The 17308-nt window shown below is 46.2% G+C and overlaps 1 protein-coding gene across 2 annotated transcripts in view; it reads left to right on the top strand.

The window, feature by feature from the left end:
- Nucleotides 1–17308, top strand: part of LOC144699683 (protein HID1) — a 108564-nt gene that overhangs the window by 33493 nt on the left and 57763 nt on the right. For both annotated transcript variants that reach the window (XM_078570821.1, XM_078570822.1), the window contains exon 5: nt 16688–16794. In XM_078570821.1, the coding sequence (XP_078426947.1) occupies nt 16688–16794 (107 nt within the window). The remainder of the gene's footprint in view (nt 1–16687; nt 16795–17308) is intronic.

Genomic DNA, 17308 nt, shown 5'->3' with positions numbered 1-17308 from the left:
GCAGGTAGAGCACAGTTTAGATACTGAATAAAGCTCCCTCTAGTGTCCTATCAAAGACCAGCCTGATTTCTTAGCCTGTGTATGAGTTACTCCTGTACTGGCTGAAATCAGTAAATTCTGAACAATTCAGTGAGACATCTAGGGCTTTCTAGTCCAGCCACCAGTACTGTACCTGTTATACAGTGGCAGACCTGTACCCACTAATACTGTACTCCAGTGTTATACAGTGACAGACCTGCACCCACCACTATTGTACCCCATTGATAGTTAGCGATAGGCTTCTCTATCTGGGTTGGTGAAGCCATATATGGGACTATCACTGTTGTTGAGGTCAGTTAATTCAGCACAGAGCCATGATGAATCCTGGATTGTTGTGTTCCAAATGTCTTTATTGATGCACTGGACAGTTCACTGATCAGCTGGGACACTGGGGAGCTTGTGGTAAAAAAAAAGTTCACACAAAACATGATATGTTAGTGATGCTGTTTATATACAGAGTAAGTGGAATGGAAAACTCGGATGATTTGGGTACCATGCAAATGAGCACTAAAGGCAGGCAATTGCAACGCAAAGTGTTGTTGAATTAAAAGAGGATGTGCGTGATGGGTATGCAAAGCATTTCCTGCAGCTCTTTCCTCTGTTTATTTTGAGTGCAGCCCTGAGTCTCTCTAAACTACCGAGTATGCTGCTTAGTGCTGCTTATGTGACTCTCTAAAACCTCTATGTTATTTAAAAAAAACATACCTGGCGCCTGCGTTTGCTCAAAACTCACACTCTGGCCTTCGCTGGTGGGCTCATTTCCCCAAATGTTGGTCTGAAGGTGGTAACTCTAGTTGGAAGTCTTCTTGTAGGTTCATGACATGATCTCCAACCTCCAACGGCCCCGCCCCCCTCCACTCACTAACCATCAGCTTCCCAATACATCCACCCCCATGGTTCCCCAACTTGCTATGTCAATACGGCTTTCCAACTGATGGTCCTCTATCCTTTTTCCTAAGCAGAATTCAACCTGTCTTTTTTAAAAAAAAACTACTTTGTCTTTCTGTTTCCCCACCCCTGCTGGAAGCCTATTCTGTAATTCTATCATGCTCTTATTAAAAAATCTCTTGCCTAAATTTCCTGTTCTTTTGACCCCTTTAACTTAAATCGTGAATATCTCAAGACCTTCCTTTATCCTTCTCTTTCTCATTAAGTGATGTCCGAGAATGAATTATATTTTCTAATAACTTTGCCCTCGACAACTCAGAAATGAGCTTTGTAATCTCTGGATTCACCCAATCATTCTGCAGCTTTCTTGTAATGCAAAGATCAAAGTTGATTGCAATATGCCAGAGACAAGTTCAACATCACAGCCTTAGGCTTATGGGTCACATCCTTAACGTTATATACCAGCATTACATTTGCTTTCATCAGCCAAGGAATGCTGATCCAATTATTTTAATCACTTGTCTATCAAAAGCTAGGAATCTTTTTCCTTGTTTCAAGCATGTCATCATTTAATCTGTTTTCAAGGTTTTCAATTCTTTCTCATGAATTTACTTACACTTGCTGTGCTGAACCGTGCCACCTCTTTGTCCACTGACATAACCTGTCAAGATCCTTTTAAATCGTTAGTATAATTGAACATTGTACTCAATTTATTGTTATTCAAAATGTAGATGTCTTGGACTGTATCCTGTTCTCTGAGTCATTTATATGTAAATTATGAACAGCAGCAGCTCGAACACTGACATCTGTGGAATTCCACTGGCAACATGTTTCCAGTGTGATAAGCCCCCACAGCTCGCCCTGCACTTCTTACCTTTCAACCACACATCAATCCAGCCTAATACATTATCATGGGCAAATATCTTGTGAATTACTGTTACATGGATGTCTTTTCTTAAGAGAGTGGTTAGAATGTGGAGCTTGCTACCACAACAAATGGTCAAGGCAAATAGCTTTGATGGTCCTGAAAAGAAACTAGGTGAGTACATGAGAGAAAAAGGAATAGGAAGATACACTGATAGGCTGAGGTGAGATATTTAGAATTAGAGGAGACTAGAATAGGCACCAGTATAGGCCGTGTGGGTCGAATAGCCCACTTCTGTGCTGTATCCTCTATGTGATTTTAATTCTATCTGTGATATTTTTCTAACTTCTACTAAACAAATATCATTTTTCTAACTTCTGATAAACAAACATGTGCAAAGAAAATGAAAAAACAAAAAAAAATGTTTTTAAATATGCCTAAAATTTTTTTTCTCCTGGGTAGTTTACAGCAGTGTCCTAGTGATTAATCTTTAATCCGCAGAAACTGCAGGGTAACCCTGGAGGGTTGGTAATCCTAGCTGAAGGCCTGCAGGAAGATCACAAACGAGGTCTATATGGGCAAACTGAGACCTTATCAATGGGCCCGATTAAATTGGCATTCAATGCCCGCAGCATTTTCGTTTGCTGCTGGCTGTGCTGCGATGTGCCGTCATGCTCTGAGATGTTCTTTGGTGCGCCTCCTGCCTCCTTTATTTCACAGGCTGACTTTAGAATGTGCTGAATAATCATCCAGGGTATGACAGGAGCAACAACAAAATTTTGCAAAAACAAGAACTGCTGGAAATACTCAGATCGGGCATCATTTGCGGAGACATCGTCATTCACGGGATGTGGGCATCACTGGCATGCTAACATTTGTTGCCCAGCCCTAATTGCCCTTGAAACTGAGCGGCTTGCTAGGCCATTTCAGAGGCAACTAAGAGGCAACCACATTGCTGTGGATCTGGAGTCACACGTAGGCCAGACCAGTCAAGGACGGCAGATTTTCTTTCCTAAAGGACACTAGTGAACCAGGTGGATTTTTACAACAATCAATGATAGTTTGATTGTCACCATTACTGAGATGAGCTTTATGTTCCAGATTTATGAACTGAATTCAAATTCCACCAGCTGCCATGGTGGGGTTTGAACTTTAGTCTGGACCTCTAGATTACCAGCCCATTACCACTATGCCACCGCCTCCCCTGGAGTATTCCTGACCTGCCCAACAGGCTATAGGGCAATGGAATCTACTGCCAAGGATTGATGATTGTAATCTCTCAATGCCAATGTATTGTCAGAGACAACTTGACTCCAGAAAGACCCAGTTAGCCGCTCTGCACCCTCCACCCCACCCCCCTGCCTCCGGCCGCCCCCTACCGCCCCAATGTAGGATCATCACCAGTTGGTCAGTAGATGATTGGCAAAGAAAGAAAAGAAACAACTTGCATTTGTATATCATCTTTCACAAAAGTTGATGTCCCAGAGCACTTTTTAGAAAATTATGTATTTGAAATGTTGTCACTATTGTAACGTAGGAAACGTGGCAGCCTGGAGTATGGGTTTGAGACTCTGGAGTGGGTCTGAAGCCAAGACCTTGTGACTGAGCAGAGAGCGCGACTACTGAGTCATGGCTGACTAGTCCAGGGTTGAGTTCTTGTTAAGTGGACAGCAGGCATTAGAATCTCTTGAAATAAAGTCAGAAAATGCTGGAAATACTCAGCAGTTCAGGCAGCATCTGTGGAGTGTTAATGTAGACTGTTCATGTTTCAGGTTGACGTCCTTTCATCAGAACTAGAAAAAGTTAGAGATATAGTAGGTTTTGAGCAAAGGGTGGGTGGGACAAGGACAAAGGAAGGTCTGTGATAGGGTGAAAGACAGGAGAGATTGAATGACAGAAGAATTAGTCTTCCAGGACCAAGAGAGAACTGTGAAGGGGCAAGAAACGAAACGAAAGCTCTGCCTGGTGCTGCTGTCTGAAGGCAAAAAATAAAAGCAAAACTAAAAAATGAGGAGAGAGGAGGTAAAAGAGCAGGTGTTACATCTCCTGCATTTGCATTGTAAAGTGCCATGGGAAGAAGGGTGATTGAGGAGCGAACCAGGGTATCATGGAGGGAGCGGTCCCTTCAGAATGCAGAAAGGGGAGGGGAAGCTGTGTTTGGTGATGGGATGACCCTGGAGGTGCCAGAGATGATGGAAAATGATTCGTTGAACATGGAAGCAGGTAGGGTGGAAGGTGAGGAGAAGGGAAACCCTATCGTTGCTCTAGGAGGAGGGGAAGGGGTGAGAGCAGAAGTACAGGAAATATGGCAGACATAGTAGGAAGCCCTGTCAAACATGGTGGGGGGAATCCTTGGTCGACCCCACTCTCTTTCCCCGACCATCTCTTCCTTCCTGATCCCCCAAGGGGGTGCTGCCTGGTCGGAAAGACGGCTCATGGGGAGCGCTCTCCTGTCGGAAAGATGGCTCTCGGGGAGTGCTCTCCTGTCGGAAAGACAGCTCTCGGGGAGCGCTGCCCTGTCGGAAAGACGGCTCTCAGGGAGCGCTCTCCTGTCGGAAAGACGGCTCTCGGGGAGCGCTGCCCTGTCGGAAAGACGGCTCTCAGGAAGCGCTGCCCTGTCGGAAAGACAGCTCTCAAGGAGCGCTGCCCTGTCGGAAAGATGGCTCTCTGGGAGCGCTCTCCTGTCGGAAAGACGGCTCTCGGGGAGCGCTGCCCTGTCAGAAAGACGGCTCTCGGGGAGTGATGCCCTGTCGGAAAGACGGCTCTCAGGGAGCGCTCTCCTGTCGGAAAGACGGCTCTCAGGGAGCGCTCTCCTGTCGGAAAGACGGCTCTCGGGGAGCGCTCTCCTGTCGGAAAGACGGCTCTCGGGGAGCGCTCTCCTGTCGGAAAGACGGCTCTCAGGAAGCGCTGCCCTGTTGGAAAGACGGCTTTCGGGGAGCGCTCTCCAGTCGGAAAGACGGCTCTCGGGGAACGATGCCCTGTTGGAAAGACGGCTCTCGGGGAACGATGCCCTGTTGGAAAGACGGTTTTCGGGGAGCGCTCTCCAGTCGGAAAGACGGCTCTCGGGGAATGATGCCCTGTTGGAAAGACGGCTCTCAGGGAACGATGCCCGGTGGAAAGACGGCTCTTGGGGAGTGTTGCCCTGTCAGAGAGACGGTTCTCAGAGGGCACTGCCCTGTCGGAAAGACGGCTCTCGGGGAGCGCTCTCCTGTTGGAAAGACGGCTCTCGGGGAGCGTTGCCCGGTGGAAAGACGGCTCTCGGGGAGCGCTCTCCTTTCGGAAAGACGGCTCTCGGGGAGCGTTGCCCGGTGGAAAGACGGCTCTCGGGGAGCGCTCTCCTGTCGGACAGACGGCTCTCAGGGAGCGCTGCCCGGTGGAAAGACGGCTCTCGGGGAGCGTTGCCCTGTCGGAAAGACGGCTCTCGGGGAGCACTGCCCGGTGGAAAGACGGCTCTCGTGGAGCGCTGCCCTGTCGGAAAGTCGGTTCTTGGGAAGCGTTGCAGTGTATTGGATGCGTCCGAACATATGAATGAAGAGCAGGAGCAGGCCATTTGCTCCCTCAAGCCTGTTTCTCATTCAATAAGATTGTGGCTGAACTGATTGTGGCCTCAGCTCCATATCCTGCCTGCTCCTGATATCCTTTATCAAATGAGCATTAAATGCAGGCAATTGCAATGCAAAGTGTGTAAAGTAGGCAGTGCCTGATAGGTATGCAAAACATTTCCTGCAGCTCTTTCCTCTTGTTAGTCAAGAATCTATCACCCTCTGCCTTAAAAATATTCAATGATCCTTCCTCCACTATTCTCTGGGGGAGAGAGTTCCAATGATTCATGACTCTCTGAGAGAAAAATTTTCTCCTCACCTCCATCTTAAATGGGAGACCCCTTATTTTTAAACTGTGTCCCCTAGTTCTAGTCTCTCTCACAAGCAAAAACATCCTTTCAGCATCCACCTTATCAACTCCCCTCAGGATCTTTTATGTTTCAATAAGATCACCACTCATTCTTCTAAACTCTAATGGATACAGGCCCAGCCTGTTCCACTTTTCCTCATAAGATAACCCCCCCACTCCACCATTCCATGAATCAGTCGAGTGAACCTTCTTTGAACTGTTTCTAATGCATTTATATCCTTTCTTAAATAAGGAGACCAAAACTGTACACAGTATTCCAGATGTGGTCTCATCAACTGTAGCAAAAGTTCCCTACTTTTACATTCCATGCCTCTTGCAATAAACGCCAACATTCCATTTGCCTCCAGTCACTTGCTGACCTGCATACTAACTTTGTGTGATTGATATACCAGGGCACCCAGATCCCTCTGTACCTCAGAGATCTGCAACCTCTCTCCATTTAAACAATATACTGCTTTTCTATTCTTCCTGCCAAATTGGACAAGTTCACATTTTCTTTCATTATACACCATCTGCCAAATTTTTGCCCATTCACTTAACCTTATGTCCTCTTCACAATTCATTTTACTGATAGCCCCTCCTGTTTGATAGATTGAATGAAATAAGTGATGACTGTGACTGTTTTGCTTGGATTGAATCTCAGGGTTGAGACCAAGACATCCCTTTTATTTATTCCCTTAATAGGACAGATCACCAGTTTGGCACTGAGGGCATGGTAGTAGATGAGCAGCCCAAATTCAATCCTGATCATGGCAAGTTGTCAAACTGAATCAAATAAATCTGAATAGGAGGCTTGTTGAAAAGTTTATGGCGTTAAAGGGCATGCGGCTCCAAAGTGAGAAAGCTGATTAAAGAGCAGGAAGCAGAAAGTTCTGGTTAATGAATGCTTTCGGACTGGAAGGATATAAACAATGTCCCCGGGGACACTGTTAAGTCATTGCTCTTCTCAATGTAGATCAATGGGTATTGGAGGCATAGGATTAAAAGTTGCAGATGACACAAAAATAAGACTCATAGTTAATAAAAAGGACTTTGTGCATCCAGGGTGTTAATGTACAGGGTTGGTTGGGTAGATGTCAGGTGAAATTTTGGGCAAAGGATTGTGAGTTCATAATTTTTAAGCTGAGGAAATGTGCAGTAATTGGGCAGGAAGTAGAGGAACAGAGGGACTGAGAGATTCAAATTTACAAATCTTTAAAAGTGGGACAGCAAGTTAATAAAACTGTAAAACAAAACTGGGGATCCTAGCTTTTATACGTAGAGGCATTGTGTGAAAAATCAAAGAGGTGATGTTAAGCCTGCACAAATCATTGAATCAATCCCAGTTAGAATATTAGACCCGGTTTTAGATTCCTTGCATTAGGAAGGAGAGGGTTCAGGAGAGAATCATTGGGATGATCCTTGGGATGAGAGGCTTTAATTGTAAGGAGAGACCGGGGGAAACTCTTTTCATTCAATGGGAAAGTCTAATAGACTTGAGATGTTACAGATTATGAGGGGCTTTGATAAGGTAAATTGGGCAAAACTATTTTGTCTGGTTAGTGAGTTGGAAACTAAAGGGCATTAGTTAAAACATCGCCAAAAGGACGAAGAGAATGGTTTGAATAATTTTATCTTTTGTAGAAGTTTATGATGTGGCATACCTGAGTAGAAACAGCGGAGAAAGTAGAATCCAAAAATAACTTTTAAAGGGATAGGAATTTTCAGGCAAAAAGTTTGAAATTTCTGAGCAAAGGCTGGGGGTTGGTGCTAAGTGGAGAGCCCTTTAGGAGAGGACCCAATGACCACATCCTTACCAGTAAGGTTATAAGACTGATTATTCAATGGCCAGTACTGGATGAGCAGAAATTTCCCTCCAATTGTTTTTATTCATTCATGGGATGTAGGCCTCACTGGCTAGGCCAGCATTTTTTGCCCATCCCTAATTGCCTTTGAAAAAGTGGTGGTGAGCTGCCTTCTTGAACCGCTGCAGTCCATGTGGTGTAGATACACCCACCACACTGTTTGGGAGGGAGCTCCAGGATTTTGACCCAGCGACAGTGAAGGAACGGCGATATAGTTCCAAATCAGGATGATGAGTGGCTTGGAGGAGACCTTCCAGGCAGTGGCATTCCCATGTGTCTACTGCCCTTCTCCTTCTAGATAGTAGCGGTCATGTGTTTGGAAGGTGCTGTCGAAGTAGCCTTGGTGAGTTACTGCAGTGCATCTTGTAGATGGTATACACTGCTGCCATGGTGTGTTGGTGGTGGAGGGAGTGAATGTTTGCAGATGTGGTGCCAATCAAGTGGGCTGCTTTATCCTGGATGGTTCAAGCTTCTTGAGTGTTGTGGGAGCTGCACTCATCCAGTCATGGAGCATATTCCATCACACTCCTGACTTGTACTTGGTGGACAGGCTTTGGGGAGTCAGGAGGTGTGTTACTCGCCACAGGATTCATAGTTTCTGACTTGCTCTTGTTGCCACAGTATTTATATGGTTAGTCCATTTCAGTTTCTGGTCAATGGTAACCCCCAGGATGTTGATGGAAGGAAGGTCATTGATGAAGCAGCTGAAGATAGTTGGACACTGCCCTGAGGAACTTCCACAGTGATGTCCTGGAACTGAGATGATTGACCTCCAACAACCACAACCATCTTCCTTTGTGATAGGTATGACCCCAACCAGCAGAGTTTTCCCCCTGATTCCCATTGACTCCAGTTTTGCTGGGGCTCCTTGATGCCACACTCAGTCAAATGCTGCCTTGATTTCAAGGTCAGCCACTCTCACCTCACCTCGAGTTCAGCTCTTTTGTCCATGTATGAACCAAGGTTGTAATGAGGTCAGGAGCTGAGTGACGCTAGCAGAACCCAAACTGAGCATCAATGAGCAGGTTATTGCTAAGCAAGTGTCGCTTGATTGCACTGTTGATGACCCCTTCCATCACTTGATGATCGTTGTAGATTGATATGGCAGTAATTGGCCGGGTTGGATTTGTCCTGCTTTTTGTGTACAGGATATACCTGGGCAATTTTCTACATTGTTGGGTAGATGCCAGTGTTGTAGCTGTACTGGAACAGCTAGGGGTTTGGCAAGTTCTAGAGCACGAGTCTTCAGTACACGGGGGAGGTGCCAGAGGCTGGAGAACAGCTAATGTGGTTCCGCTATTTAAGAAGGGTTGTAGAGATAAGCCAGGGAACTACAGGCCAGTGAGTCTCACGTCAGTGGTAGGGAAACTATTGGAGAAAGTTCTGAAGGAGAGTATCTATCTCCACTTGGAGAGGCAAGGTTTGATCAGGGATAGTCAGCATGGCTTTGTCAGAGGGAGGTCATGCCTAACAAATTTGATTGAATTTTTTGAGGAGGTGACCAGGTGTGTAGATGAGGGTAGTGCAGTAGATGTAGTTTATATAGATCTCAGCAAAGCCTTTGACAAGGTCCTACATGGGAGACTTATAAAGAAGGCAAATGCCCATAGGATACAGGGTAATTCGATAAGGTGGATTCAAAATTGGCTTAGTTGTAGGAGGCAGAGGGTGATGACAGAAGGATGCTTTAGTGACTGGAAACCAGGGTCCAGTGGGATCTGTGCTGGGTCCTCTATAATATCCTCTATTATTCGTCATCTATATAAACGACATAGATGACTATGTGGGGGGTAGGATTAGTAAGTTTGCGGATGATACAAAGATTGGCCGGGTGGTTAACAGTGAGGTTGAGTGTCTTGGGCTACAGGAAGATATAGACGGTCTGGTCAAATGGGCAGATAAGTGGCAGATGGAATTTAACCCTGAAAAGTGTGAGGTGATACACCTTGGAAGGAGTAATTTGAAAGGCATGGCACTAGGAAGTTGTGAGGAACAAAGGGACCTTGGCGTGTGTGTCCATAGATCTCTGAAGGCGGAGGGGCACGTTAGTGGGGTGGTGAAAAAGGCATATGGAACACTTGCCTTTATCAATCGAGACATACATTACAAAAGTAGGGAGGTCATGTTGGAGTTGTATGGAACCTTAGTGAGTCCATAGCTGGAGTACTGTGTGCAGTTCTGGTCACCACATTATATAGAAAGGATGTGATTGCACTGGAGTGGGTGCAGAGGAGATTCACCAGGATGTTGCCTGGGATGAAACATTTAAGTTATGAAGAGAGGTTGGATAGACTTGGGTTATTTTCGTTGGAGCAGAGAAGACTGAGGGGCAACCTGATCGAGGTGTACAAGATTATGAGGGGCATGGACAGGGTGGATAGGGAGCAGCTGTTCCCCTTAGTTGAAGGGTCAGTCACAAGGGGACATAAGTTCAAGGTGAGGGGCAGGAGGTTTAGGGGGGATGTGAGGAAAAACTTTTTTACCCAGAGGGTGGTGATGGTCTGGAATGCGCTGCCTGGGAGGGTGGTGGAAGCGGGTTGCCTCACATCCTTTAAAAAGTACCTGGATGAGCACTTGGCACATCATAACATTCAAGGCTATGGGCCAAATGCTGGTAAATGGGATTAGGTAGGTAGGTCAGGTGCCTCTCACGTGTCAGTGCAGACTCGATGGGCCGAATGGCCTCTTCTGCACTGTGATTCTGTGATACTATTGTCGGAATATTGTCAGTCTTTGCAGTATCCAGAGCCTTCAGCCTTTTCTTGATATCACGTGGAGTGAATTGAATCGGCTGAAACCCGGCATCTGTGATGCTGGGGACCTCCGGAGGAGGCCGAGATGGATCAAATGTTCGGCACTTCTGTTTATCTTTTGCACTGATGTGCTGGGATCCCCGATCACTGAGGATGGGGATATTTGTGGACCCTCCTCCTCCAGTGAGTTGTTTAATTGTCCACCACCAATCACGACTGAATGTGGCAGGATTGCAGAACTTAGGCCTGATCAGTTGGCTGTGGAATCACTTAGCCCTGTCTATTACTTGCTGCATATGCTGTTTGACAAGCAAGTAGTCCTATGTTGTAGCTTCACCAGGTACACCCCTGGCTTGATGGTTATCGGAGAGTGGGGGATATGCTGGGCCATGAGGTTACAGATTGTGGTCAAGTACAATTCTGCTGCTGCTGGTGGCTCACAGTGCCTCATGGATGCCCAGTCTTAAGTTGCTAGATTGCTAGAAAACTATTTAGCATGGTGGTAGTGCCACACAACATGTTGGAGGGTATCCTCAATGTGAAGGCGGGACTTCGTCTCCACAACGACTGTGCAGTGGTCATTCTTACCGATACTGTCATGGACAGATGCATCTGTAGCAGGCAGGTTGGTGAGCTGAAGTGTTTTTCCCTCATGTTGGTTCCCTCACCACCTGCCGCAGATTCAGTTTAGCAGCTATGTCCTTTAGGACTCAGCCAGCTGGGTCAGTAGTGATGCTACCGAGCCACTCTTGGTGATGGACATTGAAGTCTCCCACCCAGAGTACATTCTGCAGCCTTGCCATCCTCCGTGCTTCCTCCAAATGGTGTTCAAAATGGAGGAGTACTGATTCATCAGCTGAGGCAGGGGGGTGGGTACGTAGTAATCAGCAGGAGATATCCTTGCCCATGTTTGACCTGGTGCCATGAGACTTCAAGGGGTCTGGAGTCGATGTTGAGGACTAACAGAGCAACTCCTTCCCGACTGTATACCACTGTGCTGCCACCTCTGCTGGGTCTGTCCTGCCAGTGGGATAGGACACACCCAGGGATGGTGATGTTGATGTCTGGGATTAAATACAGTATTTGGAAGACTGAGGCCATTGTTATCTGTCCCCACTCCAAAGCCCGTACCCTAGCTACCGACTCCATCCCTCTCCCTGACAACAGTCTGAGATTAAGCCAGCCTGTTTGCAATCTTGGTGCCACACTTGATCCTGAGATAAGTTTCGGACGACATGTTCGCACCATCGCTAAGTCCTATTTCCACTTCTGTAACAATGCCTGGCTTCACCCTGTGTCAGCTGCTGCTGAAACCCTCATTCAAGCCTTTCTTACCTATAGACTTGACTATTCCAATGCACTCCTGCCTAGTCTCACATATTCTCCCCTCTGTAAACTTGAGCTCACACCTGCTGCCCATGTCCGAACTCACACCGAGCCCCATTTACCTATCACCCCTGTGCTTGTTGACCTACTTTGTCTCCCGGTCAAGCAATGTCTTGATTTTAAAATTCTTATCCTTGTTTTCAAATCCTTCCATGGTCTTGTCCCTCCCTATCTCTAATCTCCTCCAGCCCCACAACTGTCCGAGCTTTCTTTGCTCTTCTAAATCTGGCCTCTTGAGCATCCCGATTCTAATCGCTCCACCATTGGTGGCTATGTTTTCAGTTGCCTAGGCCCCTAAGCCACAAAGCATCAGCCTACACTTTCTAAGTACTAATTTCCATTTGCCACTTGTCCGCTAGCCTATCTATGTCCTGTTGCAATCAATTGGTTTCAGCCCCACTGTTTGCCACACCACCAAGTTTGGCATTCTCATCAAATTTTGAAATTTTGCTCAATATTCCAATAGCTAAGTCATTTATATATTTCAAATAAAGCTGTTACATAGATACATAGAAAATAGGAGCAGGAGTAGGCCATTTGGCCCTTCGAGCCTGCTCCGCCATTCATTATGATCATGGCTGATCATCCAAATCAATAGCCTGCTCCCGCTTTCTCCCCATATCTTTCGATCTCTTTTGCCCCAAGAGCTATATCTAACTCCTTCTTGAAAACATACAATGTTTTGGTCTCAACTACTTTCTGTGGTAATGAATTCCACAGGTTCACCACTTTCAGGGTGAAGAAATTTCTCCTCATCTCAGTCCTAAATGGTCTACCCCATATCCTCAAACTGTGACCCCTGGTTCTGGACTCCCCCACCATCGAGAACATCCTTCCTGCATCTACCCTGTCTAGCCCTGTTAGAATTTTATAGGTTTCTATAAGATCCCCCCTCATTCTTCTGAACTCCAGCGAATATAATCCTAACCGACTCAATCTCCTTATATGTCAGTCCCACCATTCCAGGAATCAGTCTGGTAAACCTTCGCTGCACTCCCTCTACAGCAAGAACATCCTTCCTCAGATAAGGAGACCAAACTGCACACAATATTCCAGGCGTGGTCTCACCAAGGACCTGTACAATTGCAGCAAGACATTCCTGCTCCTGTACTCGAACCCTCTGGCTATGAAGGCCAAGATACCATTTGCCTTCTTCACTGCCTGCTGCACCTGATGCTTACCTTCAGCAACTGGTGTACAAGGACACCCAGGTCTCGTTGCACATTCCCCTCTCTCAATTTATAGCCATTCAGATAATAATCTGCCTTCATGTTTTTGCTACCAAAGTGCATAACCTCACATTTATCCACATTATACTGCATCTGCCATGCATTTGCCCACTCACTCAGCTTGTCCAAATCACACTGAAGCATCTCTGTATCCTCCTCACAGCTCACCCTCCCACCCAGCTTTGTGTCATCTGCAAATTTGGAGATATTACATTTAGTTCCCTCATCTAAATCATTAATATATATTGTGAATAACTGGGGTCCCAGCACCGATCCCTGTGGTACCCCACTAGTCACCACCTGCCATTCGGAAAAAGACCCGTTTATTCCTACTCTTTGTTTCCTGTCTTCCAACCAGTTTTCTATCCATCTCAATACAATACTCCCAATCCCATGCGCTTTAGTTTTACACGCCAATCTCTTACGTGGGATTTCCCTTGTAAGCCATGGTTTGGCCACCTTTCCTGTTTTACTTTAGCGCCAGGCAGGAATAAATAATTGTTGCAGTTCACCCATGTGCTCTTTGAATGTTTGCCATTGCCTGTCCACCGTCATCCCTTTAAGTAACGTTTCCCAACCCATCATAGCCAACTCGCGCCTCATACCATCGTAGTTTCCTTTATTAAGATTCAGGACCCTAGTCTCAGAATCAACTATGTCACTCTCCGTCTTGGTGAAGAATTCTATCATATCATCCCCAAGGGGCCTCGCACAACTAGATTGCCAATTATTCCTTTCTCATTACACAATACCCTGTCTAGGATGACCTGTTCGCTAGTATTGGTCCAGAAAACCATCCCGTTTACACTCCAGGAATTCCTTCTCTACGGTATTGTTACCAATCTGATTTGCCCAATCTATATGCAGATTAAAGTCACCCATAATTACAGATATTCCTTTATTGCATGCGTCTCTAATTTCCTGTTTAATGCCATTCCCAACATCACCACTACAGTTTGGGGGCCTATATACAACCCCCACTAATGTTTTTTGCCCCTTAATGTTTCTCAGCTCTACCCATACAGACTCCACATCATCGGAGCTAATATCTTTCCTCACTATTGTGTTAATTTCCTCTTTAACCAGCAATGCAACTCCGCCGCCTTTTCCTTTTTGTCTGTCCTTCCTAAATACTGAATACCCCTGGATGTTCAGTTCCCATCCCTGGTCACCCTGCAGCCATGTCTCCGTAATCCAGACTATATCATACCTGTTTACATCTATTTGTGCGGTTAATTCATTCACTTTATTGTGAATGCTCCTCGCCTTAAGGCACAAAGCTATAAGGCTTGTCTTTTTAACATTACTTGTCCCGTTCCCACTATTTTTCACTGAGGCCCTGTTTGATTCTTGCCCTTGATTTCTCAGTCTATCACGTTTCTTATCCCCCTTTCTGTCTTTTGTTCTTGTCTTTGATTCCCCTTCCTCTGACTCCTTGTATAGGTTCCCATCCCCCTGCCATTTAATTCCCTCCCCAACTACTCTAGCAAATATTCCCCCTCGGACATCAGTCCTGGTCCTGCCCAGGTGTAACCCATCCAGTTTGTACTGGTCCCACCTCCCCCAGAACTGATCTCAATGTCCCAGGAAGCTGAAACCCTCCCCCTCACACCATCTCTTCAGCCACATATTCATCCGATATATCCTGCTATTTCTACTCTGACTAGCACTGGCACTGGTAGTAATCCTGAGATCACTACCTTTGAGGTCCTACTTTTCAACTTACTTCCTAACTCCCTATATTCTGCTTTTAGGACCTCATCCCTTTTTTTACCTATGTCGTTTGTACCAATGTGTACCACAACCACTGGCTGTTCACCCTCCCCTTTCAGAATGTCCTGTAGCTGCTCATTGTGTAATGAGAAAGGAATAATTGGCAATCTAGTTGTGCGAGGCCCCTTGGGGATGAGCGACCATAATATGATAGAATTCTTCACCAAGATGGAGAGTGACATAGTTGATTCTGAGACTAGGGTCCTGAATCTTAATAAAGGAAAGTACGATGGTATGAGGTGTGTGTTGGCTATGATGGATTGGGAAACGTTACTTAAAGGGATGATGGTGGATAGGCAATGGCAAACATTCAAAGAGCACATCCTTGACCCCTTACAATTGAATCCCCTACAACTATTGCGTTCCCACACTTCTTACTCCTCCCCTGTGCAGCAGAGCCAACTGTGGTGCAACAAATTTGGCTGTTGCTGCTTTCCCCTGAGAGGCCATTTCCCCCAACAATATCCAAAGCGGTATATCTGTTTTGCAGGGGAATAGCCACAGGAGATTCCTGCACTGCCTGCCTAGTCCTCTTGCTCTGCCTGGTGGTCACCCATTCCCTTCCTGCCTGTGGACTCTTAGCCTGCGGTGTGACTGCCTCTCTATACGTGCTACCCACGATACTCTCCGCCTCGTGGATGCTCCACAGTGTCCCCAGCCGCCGCTCCAGCTCTGAAACCCGGGCTTCCAGGAACTGCAGCTGGAGACACATGCTGGCCCCGGGCACTGGAAATGTTATCCTGTTGTCCTAGCATCAACCCTTGGGGAACTTCACTGTCGACCGTCCTCCAGTCACAGCTTTTTTGTTCTTAAGTCAACATTTCATCCAAGTTGACATGAGCCTGAATTTTATTAACCAGCCTTTTAAGTAGTCAAACTCTTTCTTAAAATCCATATAGACAACATCCACTGCATTCCCTTCATCAGCCTTCTCTGTTATTTCATCAAAAATTTCAGTTAGATTAGTCAAGTGCGATCTGCCTTTTACAAATCTGTGCTGGCTCCCTGTAATTAACTGGAACCTCTCCAAATGCTTGTGGATTTTTTTTCCTGGGATTATTATCTCTTAAACTCTAACCACCACTGAAGTTACACTGACTGGTCTTAATTAGTAGGAACGCCCTTGCACCCTTTCTTGAATAAGGGTGTCACATTTAACACTCTTCAATCCTCTGGTATCTTCCCCTATCTAGGGAAGATTGAAAGATCATGGCATCTATCTCCATCCCCACTTCCTACAGCGATCTGGATATAAGCCATCTGGACCAAGTGACTTATCCAAGCGTAGCCAGCCTTCCCAGTGCATCCTGCCTATTAATTTTCACCCATCCATTACCTCTATGGTCTGTGCCTCTGACCAACATTTTGTAGGCATCCTCTTCCTTAATAAACACCTTAGAGGTCGAGTTTAGAGAGAGTGTTGGGGAGCTTGTGCTTGCCATACTGTAGGGCTTTGTTGAGAGTCAGCTTGCTGCAGCATCGTGACACTGTGTTCGTTTCTCCTCTCGCCAACGCACTGACTCCTGGTGGATGGAGCCACTCACATCAGCTGACCACTGGTCTTTCATCATATGTGAGTCTATTAATGGTGGCAGGCTACTTGCCCACTGAGACTCCTAGCTGTCCCAGCACCCACACACACAGTCCTCTGAGAATGAACTATACTTCCTATTTTGCTGTCATCTGTAAATCTTGATACCAAGTGTATTTGATGAGACAGTGTAGAGGAATTTACTCTGTATCTAGCCTGTGCTGCTGGCGTTTGATGCTGGCACTGGGTGCCTGTTTTGCAATGTGCCCCATTAAATGCTGGCTGAGCCAGCGACGCCACATCCCATGAACGAATTTTGAAAAATTCCTAGCACTGATGTTACCTCACTGACTGCTGAATACAAGTACATTTCTGATTAATGATGATGGAGGGAGGGGGAGTGGAGTTTGGTGGATTTCATGTAGGATTTCACTGCTGACTCACTGATCTTCTTCACCTCCCTTCAGGAGACTGCTGAGGACCTTCACTGTATCGACAGCTGTGAATACATCTGGGAGGCTGGGGTGGGTTTTGCCCACTCTCCACCGCACAACTACATTCATGACCTGAACAGGTGAGGGCACAGCTGCGGTGCTGCTTGATGTACAGGTGTGGGTTTGGTTTGATTGTGGCCCATCATCCACGTATTCTTGGAATCTCCTCCAGGCAGTGCCCAGAGCGGGTAGTGGCCGGTCAGAGCAGGCAATGACCAGACTTGACTGGGGCTGGCAGAGAACGGACATGACTAGGGAGGACAGTGTTCAGAGATGAAATCGGCTGTCGGCCACACCCCAATTTCTTGCCCTGGCTGGGGTCAGCTAACTTGGTGTTTTTGGTAATGCAAAGGTCATTTCAATAAAACGAAACTTGTGCAGAGCAGAGTCTGTGATGAGTCTTTATTTTTTGTCATCTATTTTGAGATGTGGGTGTTGTTAACAAATCAACTTTTATTGACCATCTGCTTGTACTGAGAGGGTGCAGATGGGCCATGTTCTTGAACCATTGGGGGTAGTTTGATAAACTGAGTGCTAAGCCATTTCACAGGGCTGTTAAGAGTCAACCACATTGTTGCTGGAGTTACATATAGA

The sequence above is a fragment of the Cetorhinus maximus genome, chromosome 24, assembly GCF_964194155.1.
Source record: "Cetorhinus maximus chromosome 24, sCetMax3.hap1.1, whole genome shotgun sequence".
NCBI lineage: Eukaryota > Metazoa > Chordata > Chondrichthyes > Lamniformes > Cetorhinidae > Cetorhinus > Cetorhinus maximus.
Note: the sequence above shows the minus strand (reverse complement) of the source record. Positions and strands in the feature narration are given on the sequence as shown.